General features: G+C 34.4%; 1 protein-coding gene across 1 annotated transcript in view; it reads left to right on the top strand.

Annotated features, from left to right (window-relative positions):
* The window catches only part of MMP16 (matrix metallopeptidase 16), a 168,131-nt gene that overhangs the window by 143,566 nt on the left and 11,722 nt on the right, over positions 1 to 12,843 (top strand). The window contains exons 7-8 of the mRNA XM_041412753.1: positions 3,198 to 3,336; positions 11,799 to 11,949. Coding sequence (XP_041268687.1) covers positions 3,198 to 3,336; positions 11,799 to 11,949 — 290 coding nt within the window. The remainder of the gene's footprint in view (positions 1 to 3,197; positions 3,337 to 11,798; positions 11,950 to 12,843) is intronic.

The following is a 12,843-nucleotide window of genomic DNA, read 5'->3' as shown; positions in this document are numbered from 1 at the left end:
CATTGACAATGGTTGTTGGTCCAGAGACATAAGAGAAAATGAGGTGCTGTAGACAAAAAGGTCCATTAATTTTGCACTAAAGGCTCTATTAGTTTGGGTATTATGGATAAACCAAAATACCTGGAGATTTTTTTAATTCTCATACACATCACTTGTGTCCCTTGAGGAATCTGAAATATATTTAAGTTGCTAATAAATACGGAAATGGAAATTAATTATTCATAGGAGTAAATATTTAAACATTCATAGAATGAAACATAAAGAATAATTTAACACAATCCTCACTAAAAAAGTATCTTCTAAGATTGGGAGGAGACTGTATCTACTAACAAAGTATGAAAATTATGCATTAAGAGCCAGATTTTTTTTTTTACTCTAATAATTTCTTCCATTTAAAATTCTCTGACCTAATAAAGAAGTGTTTTTATGAGGGAGCTATATGCTATGATCATACGTGATATACTATATTTTAGTCCCCTTAAATGCACAGGAAAAAAATACGTGAAACATTTACTGACAGTGCAGAATGATTTATGCATGACCTTTGTTTAGTTTGTTTTCTCTAAAATCTTTATTGTCTTTTTTTTTTTTCTCAGAAATATCCCATCTTCTAACTAAAATGTCAAAACATTCAATTTGAGTGACTGCTACTGCTTCTTCATTAGACTGTTACCCTTTATCCATCATAGTGTTTCTGAAACATCTTACAGTCTCTTCTCACTCAATAACCATTTTCTGGGTTTTAGATATATTGCTCTATCTTAATTAAGTGTTGATTTTTGTTTGTTTCAGCTTTGCTTTTGAACTGGGAATAATTGCCCAAGCTTAATTTATTTGATACGTCTGTAGTCATAATATTTAACGATCCATTATTATGCCAGATCTCAGCTGCACAGGAGTGATCCATATTTTTGAAGCAGTTGAGTATCTAGAGATGCCAACAAAGAGGCATTTGTTTGCCAGCAAGGAAAGACTAAAATCTATGCATTCAGTGCATGCATTTGTCAGGCTTTGCCTTGGAGTGTGTGTGACAAGTCATGTTCAACCTGTTTGCTGTAGTTACTGTGTTTTGGGGAAACAAATTAATAAAAAGTGTATTTAACTAACATAGCGGGAAGGGCAAAGGGATTCTCAATAAACACCATTTCTCAAAAGGGACAAAACTGTGTTTATTCAACATAAACAAATACACTGAGAAGTGTTTTGCCAGAGAAACTGTTTCAAGCTATTTGCTTAAAGTGTGAAAGAGCTTTATTAGAGTGAATATGCTTTGTCTTGGACTATGCCTCTTCTGAATTTCAATAACAGCTAAACTCTTGTCAAAAAATACTTTCATTAAATGTACATGTTTATCAAAATGCAGATGATAAAATTGCTGGTAAATATAACTTTGTTTAAGATAAACTAATTACATTTAATATATGTGCTGTAATGGGGCATTCTTTCCATAAGCAGAGCCTATCTCATCTAATTCTTCAGAAAGGTCCTTGGCATTCTTTACAGCTACATGCTGCATTTCTTGAGTTACAGAGTTTGAATTCTGTTAGTCTAAAACCATTGAGTGCAGCATGTTCATAGGAAAGTCACCCAGGAAAATTAAATTTACATAAACAAATTATTCTCTCAGCCTCTGGAAACACCTACTTTCCCCAACCTTATATATGGTCCAAACTTTCAGTTCTGACCTCAGACATTTCCATTTGCTGATTCCCTGAAATGATATCTATTGACAAATCATATGCCAGCCTCTGTCTGTTTAAATAACACCATAAAAATGCTAAAATTATAAATTTTCAAAATGTTAGTTTTGTGGAAACCTGTAGGATCCTTACTGATGAGCTATACCCCACTGCCCATGGTTATTTCAAGGACAGGTACACATGCTGAAAATAGGTGCGGAAAATAAGAAATCTATGAGAGTCCAGCAGCAGAAGAGAGAACACTGCATCTTATATTCACAATTATGCTTCAGAATGGAATATTTCAACATTAAAGCAAATTACCCATATACATCTATGTATACATATAAACAGATTTTTTAAAAATTCATGGGGATATGCTGAATGAAACAAACATTCCAGTTTTGCCAAAATTGTATTATTGTTAAGATTTTCATAGTATAGCAGGAAAAATTATTGGTTTGCTAAGAAATTTGAATAAAAAATAGATAAGAATATTCTATTATACTGCAAGTCAACAATATGAAGTATGAAATGCAGTTTTATATACAACTCAATACCAAATCCGCAAAATATAAGTTTATTGGTCTTGCTATCAAAATAAAATAATGCAAGCATACTCCAAAAATCACTAAGTCTGAAACATAATCCATTCTCAAGAAGATATTTGTTGAGTTGATGATTTTACAGGTTTTGTTGCACTGTGAAATCTGTGTTCCTTACACAGAGGAAGAACTGCCATGTAAACTGTGACAGACTCTAGCAGAACATCACTTTCTTTATTGTTAAAGAGGGTTGTTTTACATAATACTAATGCTGAAAAATGTTCAAATGTGTGTAAGAAGTTAAATACTTCCTCTATCCTTCATTTTTAAATGAAACATTTCTGAAGAAGTACAATGATAATATTTTTATTAATACCCATTTAATGTGCCACATATTGGATTTAGCATCTATTTTACATATATATATATATATATATATATATATATATATATATATGGCTGTAATATTAACCATTTTATTTAATGTCACTTGGAAAGACTGTTAAACTTCACTACAGTAAAATTGTCATCAAAGCATGGTTCCTACTGGACTGATGTAGTAATTTTACACATATATCTATCAACCTTTCACTGTTAGCAGCCACTGCATAGGAATGAAATGCAAAATTAATTGGTCTTCAAATACTGTATGTAGTCCCATTATTTTGGGCATTCACATAAGCATACAGTTCAATCTAAAAGCACTGGTAGTTAGACCACAAATTTTAAATTATAAGAATGAAGTTGAGAGAGTTACATCATCTCATACAATGCTGTATGTTCTGCTCCAAACACCTGGTTTGTGTTTATCCCCACCTCAGCAAAACCAGTTCTGAAACATTTGTAATGCGAGACAAGCTTATCCACTGAGCAAAAGGTCTGCTCTAAAAATGCCATGATAGGCTGTTCAGTATTTTCAACACAGCAGCTGAATACATATAAATGTAATAAGAAGTGTATGCTTGGTTTCCAGGATCAGTGGTTTTGGCGAGTCAGGAACAACAGGGTGATGGATGGATACCCCATGCAGATTACCTACTTCTGGAGGGGACTGCCTCCCAGCATTGATGCAGTTTATGAAAACAGTGAGGGGAATTTTGTCTTCTTTAAAGGTAAGAAAGAACAAAAGATTTTGTGTAACGCTTTTGAGTGTGGTGATTTCTTGAAACACATCTTGTTTATTTTTACTAATGATTGGTAAATCTTATTGCAAATTGGTGGTTAAATGAAGAGTATAAGAGTATATAAGTTAACATTTTCTCATTTGGCAATTACATATTTAATTTATGATTATGTAATCATAATTACATAATTACATAATTAATTACATTAATTTATGATATCACAGTATCAGGTCATTTGCTCTTACATATTCAATAAAAATTTGAAATTATAAGACAGAGAAATGAAGTGATCTACTATGAAATAATTTTTTAAAATATATTTTAGGAAGACACAATGAAGACGTTTGCATTATTAATTTTTATGTAGTTCTCTTTGCTCTTCCTTTTTGCAAATTAATTTCTTATATATTTAAATGGCACCTCTGCTATATATACCTCAATGTACTGCATTGTATTTGTTTCATCTAAGACCTGTGATGTTAGGAGTTTCATGTGGGGAAAAATAATCTTTTTCATAGGTTTGTATTTAGTGTTTTTAAAGGAGCACAAACTCCAGAAAATAGGTGATTTAGATCAAATTGTTGCTGACAATTCTTTTTAAATTTCACTTCAGACATCAGCTGTTCTTCAAAATTAAAATTCTTGAACATGCGCCTTATTTAGATTTAATGATAAAGCTGTCTTATATGTTCAACAAATGCATACTTAGTGACAAAATCTTCAAATTATGTAAAGTATGTTTTATAAAATAATCATTTGAGAGAAGAAAAAACTGAATAGATAACAAATATGTGAAAAATTAGTCAGCTATTTAGTGTCGTGAATTATTTTTTTAACTTATTATAAAAAAGGTAGATTTTTTAAAGTTGTTATATTAAAAAAAACATTTTTACAAGAGAAGTCATTAACAGGGAGTTAGAATATTTCATTCACTACAGAAACAGGGTCTTGGGAATGTTAAGTAAAAAATATTTAATAACATGCAGAAACACTTCATAACAGTATAAAGAAGTTTATGTTTTGCTAAAAGTGAAATTGTATTTTTGTGTGAATCATAAGGAAAATGATATTACATGTAGTGCAGTTTCGATTTCAACACAGCAAATGCTTTTACTTCTGTTGCCATAAAATAAACTTCAATTCATTAACTCTGGAAAGTTTATATGGTTGGGAATCATGATCAAGGTATCTCCAAATCTCCATCCCACTGCTTGATTTTTAGGTCTGTAAGACATGGAAGGATAAAAATATTATTTTGTAGCTATTCCTTTGCACCACTTCTACAAAGAGCAAAGTAGCTACCCTGGAATTCCAGACTTCTGCCTTGATAATGCTGGGATCCATTATCCTAGCTCCAGACAGAAATGATCAAGCTTATTGTTAGAGCTGCTTCTTTTCCTTCCCAATGACCTTGAAATATGTTTCGTCATTATTAACTCTTCACCCCCTTCTGACTGGCTCCTGTTAGGTCTTAGAGGAACAGGTTGATCCTGTAGTCTGTGGGTTACAGATAACAAACAACAGATGGAGGAGGAAACTTCTCTATTTTTTCTCTGAGAAGTTAAATCAAGATTAATTAAAGCAAGCAGGAACAGCAGGATTGTGCTTTTAGAGATCAGAATTGTGTTTTCCTTTCATATCATCTCCACCTTATGCTATCTAATTTCAGACCAGTTAGTTTTGTGCCTTCTAGCTGATATCATAAGATATTTAGATATTCTGCTGTAGGGTTTTTTTTCCCATATGACTTCTTTTCAAAGTTCCTTCCATTATTTTTCAAATGACATTATCTGCCAAGTTCAAAAATCTTTGTATTTCCTTGTGCAATTTTAAAAAAAATTTTTTTGCTTCTCTGCCATGCCCTTATGACTCTTAATATCTAACTGTTGGTGTTTTCTATCAGTGTAATTTATGTTTTTCCACTGCTACAGAATCAAAAATTTCAGTTGTCTACTGTGTGGGTGTCCTTGAAAATTCCTGTTCCAAGGATCTCAACTACCTTGTGGAACATGATTGCAGAAATTTATGTAAATAGACTGTAGGTAAATGATCATTGTCTCATTTCTTCTATTCCATCACAAAATTTCCTGGGAAAAGAGTACATGTCCTCCTCCCAAAGGTGCTAGAAATAGACAAGCTGATTGTTGCTAAGATGAGAAGCAAGTAGAATGTCTTATCCAGGTAGTGTGCTTTACCAGTCTAAAATTGGTCCAAACAAGTAAGTTCTAGAAGGAGCTTTGAATCTGAAGTCTAGCATACATATGTGTTAACAAAGCACATACCTAAGCCAATGTCTACATCTGTTATTCAGATAATAAAATAGAAAAGATGGGTTAAGTGCCAGCAGAGAACTTGTACTAGTTTAATGTCACTATGCACTGTGACCCACACTATAGTGTTACCTGTACCTGCCCTCCCTTTAGTGCTGACCCATAATATACTACAAACATACATTAGGAAAAAAAAAAATGCTCACAGAAAGAGTAGATGGCCACTGGAATGGGCTGCTCAGGGAGGTGGTGTAGTCACTGACCCTGGAGCTGTTTAATAAAAGACTGGATGTGGCCATGGTTTAGTTGATAAGGTGGTGTTAGGTCATATGTTGAATTTGATAATCTTTTACAACCTAGCTGATTCTGTGACAAATTCCTCATCCATCCCAGCAGAGCTCCATGCGTGCCAGCAGGTCATTGACACAGACAGCGACACCCCCATGCCCTCTTCCCTGCCCATCCTTTTTAAAGAGCCAGTAGCCTTCCATTCTAACATTCCATTTTTAGAAGCATCCCACCTTGTCTCTGTGATGCCAGTAAGATCACAGCCCTGCAGGTGAGCACAAATTTCCAAGCACATCCCCAATTCCTGTTGTTGTTCTGGATAATACGTGTGTTTCCATAGAGGCATTTAATTTGGAGGCCCCAGTGAAACCAACTTACTGTCTGGAGTGGCTGGAATTCCTTTGTGCTGTTTCAGGTGCTCTCCTGCTGACCTGTGATCTCTCTCCAGGCTCTGGACATCTCTTGCTGCCACTGGCATCAAACTGGTACAAGTGGGATGGATTGAGGTTCTTCCTCCACCAGCAACTTTAGTTAAAATCCTTCTTTACCTTCTTGGCAAGCCTATGACCAAGATGCTCTTCCTGTTCCCTGCCAGATGGACTCACCATACTCCAGTAGACCAGATCATACTCATAAAGTACAGAGCAATCTGGTGGATAGCTGCTTATAAAAAACAGATGTTTGAATTCTTGTTATTACTCATTACCAGTGTCCATGCTGAATGATAATAAGATGGCATCAGAAAGATACTTTTTTTTCTCTTAAAGAGAAAACATGAATAGTAAAATTCATTCTGTGTACCTTTGGGAATTTATATAGTGCTAAAAATGAAATTGTCTAGCCATCTGTGCTGTTGAATGTTATGGTAAACCAAATGTAGCAATAGAAAGGCTGCTGTAAAACTCATACTACCAGCGTCTCCATCATAACATTCTACTGCACTTACCCCATGGCCTGACAGTTTTATATTGAAAAATAGATTTACTATAGTGTCAAATCATGGAACAGAGAAATGACAGAAACTTGATGTGGGAAACAGAGAATGGGGAAAAAGGAACCATGAATAGGAATTTTAGGATTCTAGAAAAAGACTAAATACAGGCTTGAAAGACCAAAATTAAAAAGAATGTTGTCTGGAATAAACCAACATTCAGGATTAAATGTTATTTTTTAAATTTATTTAAATTACATGTAATTGTTTAAAAATTTGGAAATTCATCTCACCACTCTAACACAGTGATGATGTGCCACACACTTCTTGCACTACACATATACCATAATTTCACTTAACATGGACAAAAAACCCAGAAGCACAATTATTCAGAATTCAGATTCTATAAAGGAAGAACTAGTTGCTAAAAACTGCATATTTGTTGGCAGTAGTCAGTAGGAAGTTAAACAGTCTAAAGAAAACTAGAATGTTGTAATTTTAAGTGAAGTGTAGCAATACAGATGCCCTTTATTTCCAATACATTTTTTAGAATGTCAAAGATGGATTTTGAGAGACTTCAAATAATTCCATTGTTCATCCTTCTCAGCTGTTTCCCTACAGTGATGATATTTAACAAAGCATTATTTCAAGAAATAAGACATTTTAGCTTTTTTATCACTTGTTTCACTCTTAGCTTCTGACCTTGCCAATCTGCTTCTTATTATATTAGACCTTACATTAGGGAATAAAAGCAGAGAGATCAAACATTCAGAAATTTCAGACTTCATGAAACATGTGGTGCTTTATTCTCTGTGAAAATAACAAACCTACCAATGAGACCTTAAAAACACAACTTTGCAAAATAAACACAGGTGGTTTCTGCCGAGGGCACAGGTTTTGACTCCAAAGAAGCATTAGTTATCTTAAGAAAAATAAAAATATTACTAATTTTGTTATGGTTCTTTGCATTATGATCACAATTAATGAAGTTTTATTGACTATTAGTGGAAGTGGAATATGAGCTACATTAAAGAATATTGACTTTAGCATTAGTTTGTAATACGTTTAAAGTTTCATAAATATGTTAGAAATAAAATTATCTCATTCTCATCACAGTTGGGCATCTTTTGCACTGATTTTCAGCTTTAACTTCTCCTAACATTGCGTTCTGATCAAATTCTGTTGATCAGATCAATTCTCTGATCAATAGACACCCACTTTCCTCCAGGTGAGAGACAGAAAAAAAAAATCCAAAACAAGACTCCAAAACCTCCTAAAAAAAACCAAACAACAACAAAAAAAAAAAAAAAAAAAAAAAAAAAAAAAAAAAAAAAAAAAACCAAAGTGAAAGCTGTCAGCCAGATGGAACATTTGGATTTCTTATATACAGTACTTCTCATTAACAATCAACACAGTTATAGCAGACTAAACATGTCTTCTAAAGCAAATGTTAAATAAAATTCCTGCTAGTTAGCATCAATAGTCTTTGCTTACATGCATTAGAGGTCTCAATTCTCCCCTGTCTCTGCAGAATACAGATAAATTTACCTTTTCTCTCTTTTCTAAGAAAGAATTGGCTTCTTAGTAAGAAATTATGTGAAGAATTCAGTTTCTTATGCCTGTTCTCACATCTACGCTTTCCTTTTACTTCAGTATCTCTGAATATGGAAAAAATACATAGCTCAGTGGCGCTGTCATTTACAATGGCTTGTGCATGACCATTGTTTATTTTGGTATGACCTGATCTTGTTGATAGTTAACTTTGCCTTCTTGGGTATGGCTGATAATGATCTATTCATAACAATTGCTTTGACTTTTATTCCTTGTGAGGCACAGAGAAAAGTATTGGCATTACATACATCACAGCATATGCCTCTCAATGCTGTGCAACAGCTGTCATTTTGAATGATCTTCTGAAACAGAAATGAGCTGGCCCAGGATCATTCACTGGATGCCATCTGTTGTTCACACCATAAGTACCAACTAGTAAGGACCAAAATGCATGACTTCTCTTATCATTGCATTTGAAACTGCCATTAACATCTGAAGCCTTCTGTGTCCAGTCGTATCAATTGGCAAAAATAAACCACATGGGCGGAGGGACACAGAATGATTGAAGATGCTCACTCTTGTATTTGCAGGGTGCCCTGACATTGGAAGGAATGATGAATCTGACTCCATGTTCTTAGAAGGCTAATTTATTATTTTATGATACTATATTATATAAAAGAATACTATACTAAACTATACTAAAGAATACAGAAAAGATACAGACAGAAGGTTAAAAGATACTAATGAAAACTCGTGACTCTCTCTCCAGAGTCTGACAAAGCTTGACCATGATTTGTCATTAGTCAAAACAATTCACATGAAACCAATGAAACAACCAGCTGTTGGTAAACAATGTCCAAACACATTCCAAAGCAACAAAACACAGGAGAAGCAAATCAGATAATTATTGTTTTCATTTTTCTCTGAGGCGTCTCAGTTTCCCAGGAGAAGAATACTGGGCAAAGAGATTTTTTCAGAAAATATGACAGCTCACCTCTGTCATTATTAAATGCTATAAATGAGTTTTTATAAGGTATCTCAGTAAAGATAAATCTCAGGTTATCAATGACCTTAATCCCAGGTCAACAGAGAACTCAGCTTTCCTTGACTGCACTTCATAGGTCTCTATGTCTCTTTCATTTTCACTACTTAAAATGGCTCTGTACATACTCATTCTTTGAGTCCTTTCTTTCCTTCAGCTGGCAGGTGAGAGAAAATGGATCTGTTGAGCAAACTGTAGTGTCTGTGCTTGAAAGTGGGTGATGAGCAGCTGTAAAGAAGCTGATAAAAAATTAACTCTGGAAACCCAGCATGTGAGGGATGGAAACTATACCCCCTCTCCTAATTAAAACTCTGATAAAATGAAAACATGCTATAAATCACCACAGTACAAACAGGGAGATCAAAAAACCCTTTCCTTTAAACAAATGTTTAATACCACAGAGGGATAGCTAAAATATAAAACGAACTGCAAAACAGCTCTCTGGATTTTCCCTCTTGATGATTCTGGCATACACCTGATCCTAGGTCTTTGGGGTAATATTACATTTCCTTATAAAATATTTATACAACACAGTACCTTAACCTCCTAAATCTGTATAACAATCTGTCTAGCCTTAATGGTAAGTACAAAAACTAATGTGAACAGCCGTGATTTTATCTCTTACATCCTCTTTCCAAATGTGTTTGAGCAAAATTTGTTTTCAAACTTTTCCCCTTACCGTTGTCATGCATAGCAATGAATAGACCAAAGTGAAGAATCCAGTAAGGCAAATTCAATATATATGTTCATGAATCTTGTCTAGATTTTTTTGTGATTTAACTCAAAGTGCCCATGTGATGTCAAAGAGTATCTTCTCCTTCAGTGTCATTATTACTAAAACTAGCAATTCTTTTTGGAAAAAATGATGATGGTAGTGGTTTGAAGAGAGAATAAACACATGGTTCTTTCACAATGCAGCCTATAGTCTAGCCTGAGAAAAGTGTCCTTGTGGTCTAGGGGACAGAACACAGAGAGAAGACAGACATCCAAGCAAGCTCATCATATAAGTACATAAATACAAATTATGCTGCCCCTTTCCTATTTCTAGGGAGCATATGGGGTTCTTTATTCCCTTTTTTCAGCCAAAGCTCTGTTTGAAAGAGAAGTCTCTGCTGAAAAGACACAGGTGAGAAGTGAGTTTTGAAGAATTAGAAAAAAGCAGAAATGTAAAAAGGAGAAGATAGTTGCAAAAATAAAACAGGTGGGACAGTATGTTGAGAAGTCCCTCAGAGGACAACAAAATTATGGGGGAAACATTGGACTGTAGGTTTAATATGAGATGGTGAAGTAGGTGAGATAGTCATGGAAGTATTCAGTGAAGAAGAACTTGTCCAGGAAGCTAGAGAAAATCTCAAGCTTGGAAACTGGAGTTGTGGGCTGTTGAGGTAAACCATCCAGCTGGAAGAGGGAGCACAGGAAGCATCCTCTCCCACAAACAGGGGCATCTCGACTATAAAACACTGGTGCAGCTGCTACTTCTGTAGGCGTGGATCCCTATGTACACAAAATATTTATCTACTAACTGCAGTTACCCCTCTAGCAGCAAGGGTTTCATCCACTCAGCCCTACAGTCCAGGAAGCCCTGGGCTGTCATTCATATTTAAGAAGTGACCTGAGTAACCTGGGTAATCTGAGGTTTGTGCAGACACTGTGCTAACATCAACTGGAGTCATACAACTACTTTGTTTTTTCAGCACTTAATAAGTCAGCTGGGGGCTTTTGAATAATTTGTCACCTACAGACAAAGCTTAAGTCTTACTGCCACTGGCAACCCACCATTACTTTCAGCCACAAAAGGGATTCAGATTCTCGGTTTGCTGTCTTTAGGACTCCCTAAAAGAAAAGATGTTTAAATATTAAATTCTATGGTTATTTCTGAAATAATCATACATCTTTTATAAGTAATTTAACTTCTTGAAGAGAAATACAGAGTAATAAAGGTATTTGGTCTCTATGAAAATTGTCATTGCTATTTTTTTTTGTATTTCTTACCTTATTTTCTTGTAAAATTCTCTCTTTCCTCATGAAATGTAAAACTGCTGCGTAGTTTTTCTGTAAATGTATTACATTATCAACCAGAGTCTCTTAAGGTGATTTAATTTTCACCCTACTTTTGATCATAGTTGCATAGTTGGTATTAAAATATTCTGTGGACTTATTTGCTGTATAAATGCAAGACATCCATAAGGGATATTTAATTTCACATTGTCTGCAGTGATGGAACATTTTTCATTTCATTGTATTTGGAAGAACCACTACTATAAACCTTTGGGAGTCTTTCTTATTTTGTAAGAGTGTATTAATATTTCTACCAACAGTACTGATGACTAACACACATATATGTGTGTATACATATGCTTTTGTACAGGTAACAAGTTCTGGGTTTTCAAGGACACTACTCTCCAGCCAGGTTATCCTCATGATTTGATAACACTTGGAAGTGGAATTCCTTCCCACGGCATTGATTCAGCAATTTGGTGGGAAGATGTTGGAAAAACCTACTTCTTCAAAGGAGATAGGTTGGTATAGGATTTCTGCAAGGGAACAATTCAGTGGATACCAGCTAAACATGTTAACCTTTTCCTCTGTTTCTCAAAAGAATGGAATTTACTCCTCCTGCTTAGATGGATGTACTGTTTTCACATGTCTTATAACCTAAATTATATTTTTGTGAGTATCTTGGAATGGGTATAAGTATATCCAGTAGAAAAGTTATGTTTTAGAAGTCAACAGGTGAGTCACAGTTGTGGCAAATTTAAACTTAAATACTCAAAGTGATTTGTTTATGTACACTCTTACATCTTTCTTTTTACCTCCATTTCTAAACCCCAGAACATGAGCAGGCAAGGCATGATCCAAAGCTTTTAAGGTCAGTGAAAGTGACTTCACTACTATTTGATATTGAGGTAAAAAAGGGAACTCAGTGCTAAACCTGGGAGCTAGAGAAGAATTTGAGCATTTTCTTGGAATTACTTCTAAATAAATCTTATAGGGACACATATCTATGATTAGTAATAATAATTTAAAAAACCCACAACCCCCCCAACAAAAGGACAAGCACAGAAAAAAACCCCATAAAATCGAAGAGTTTTTCCATTCCTGACATACTTGTACTAGTCATTTAGCATCTCTATTTACCTGTAAATAAAAAAAAAAAAAAACAAGAAAGGAATGTTTTTCTCCTTTATAGAGACATCAGGAGAATTCGTTAGTTTTTAAAACACTGCGAGTTGTCTGAATGATGGATTTTACAGGTATTCAGTATGGTACTGTGTTTGGTGATTGATGTATCGCTGTGCAAATTTTGTGTGCTCAGAGACAAATTATTCCGTATCAATAACTGTAATATTTCTATTAGTCTTATTAAAACTATGACTGCTTTTGTTACTGTGTGGTACTTAGTGTTCTCAGAC

Source organism: Onychostruthus taczanowskii, unplaced genomic scaffold, assembly GCF_017590055.1.
Source record: "Onychostruthus taczanowskii isolate IOZ18803 unplaced genomic scaffold, ASM1759005v1 scaffold4, whole genome shotgun sequence".
In the NCBI taxonomy this organism is placed as follows: domain Eukaryota; kingdom Metazoa; phylum Chordata; class Aves; order Passeriformes; family Passeridae; genus Onychostruthus; species Onychostruthus taczanowskii.
This window is presented reverse-complemented; position numbering and strand designations above follow the sequence as displayed.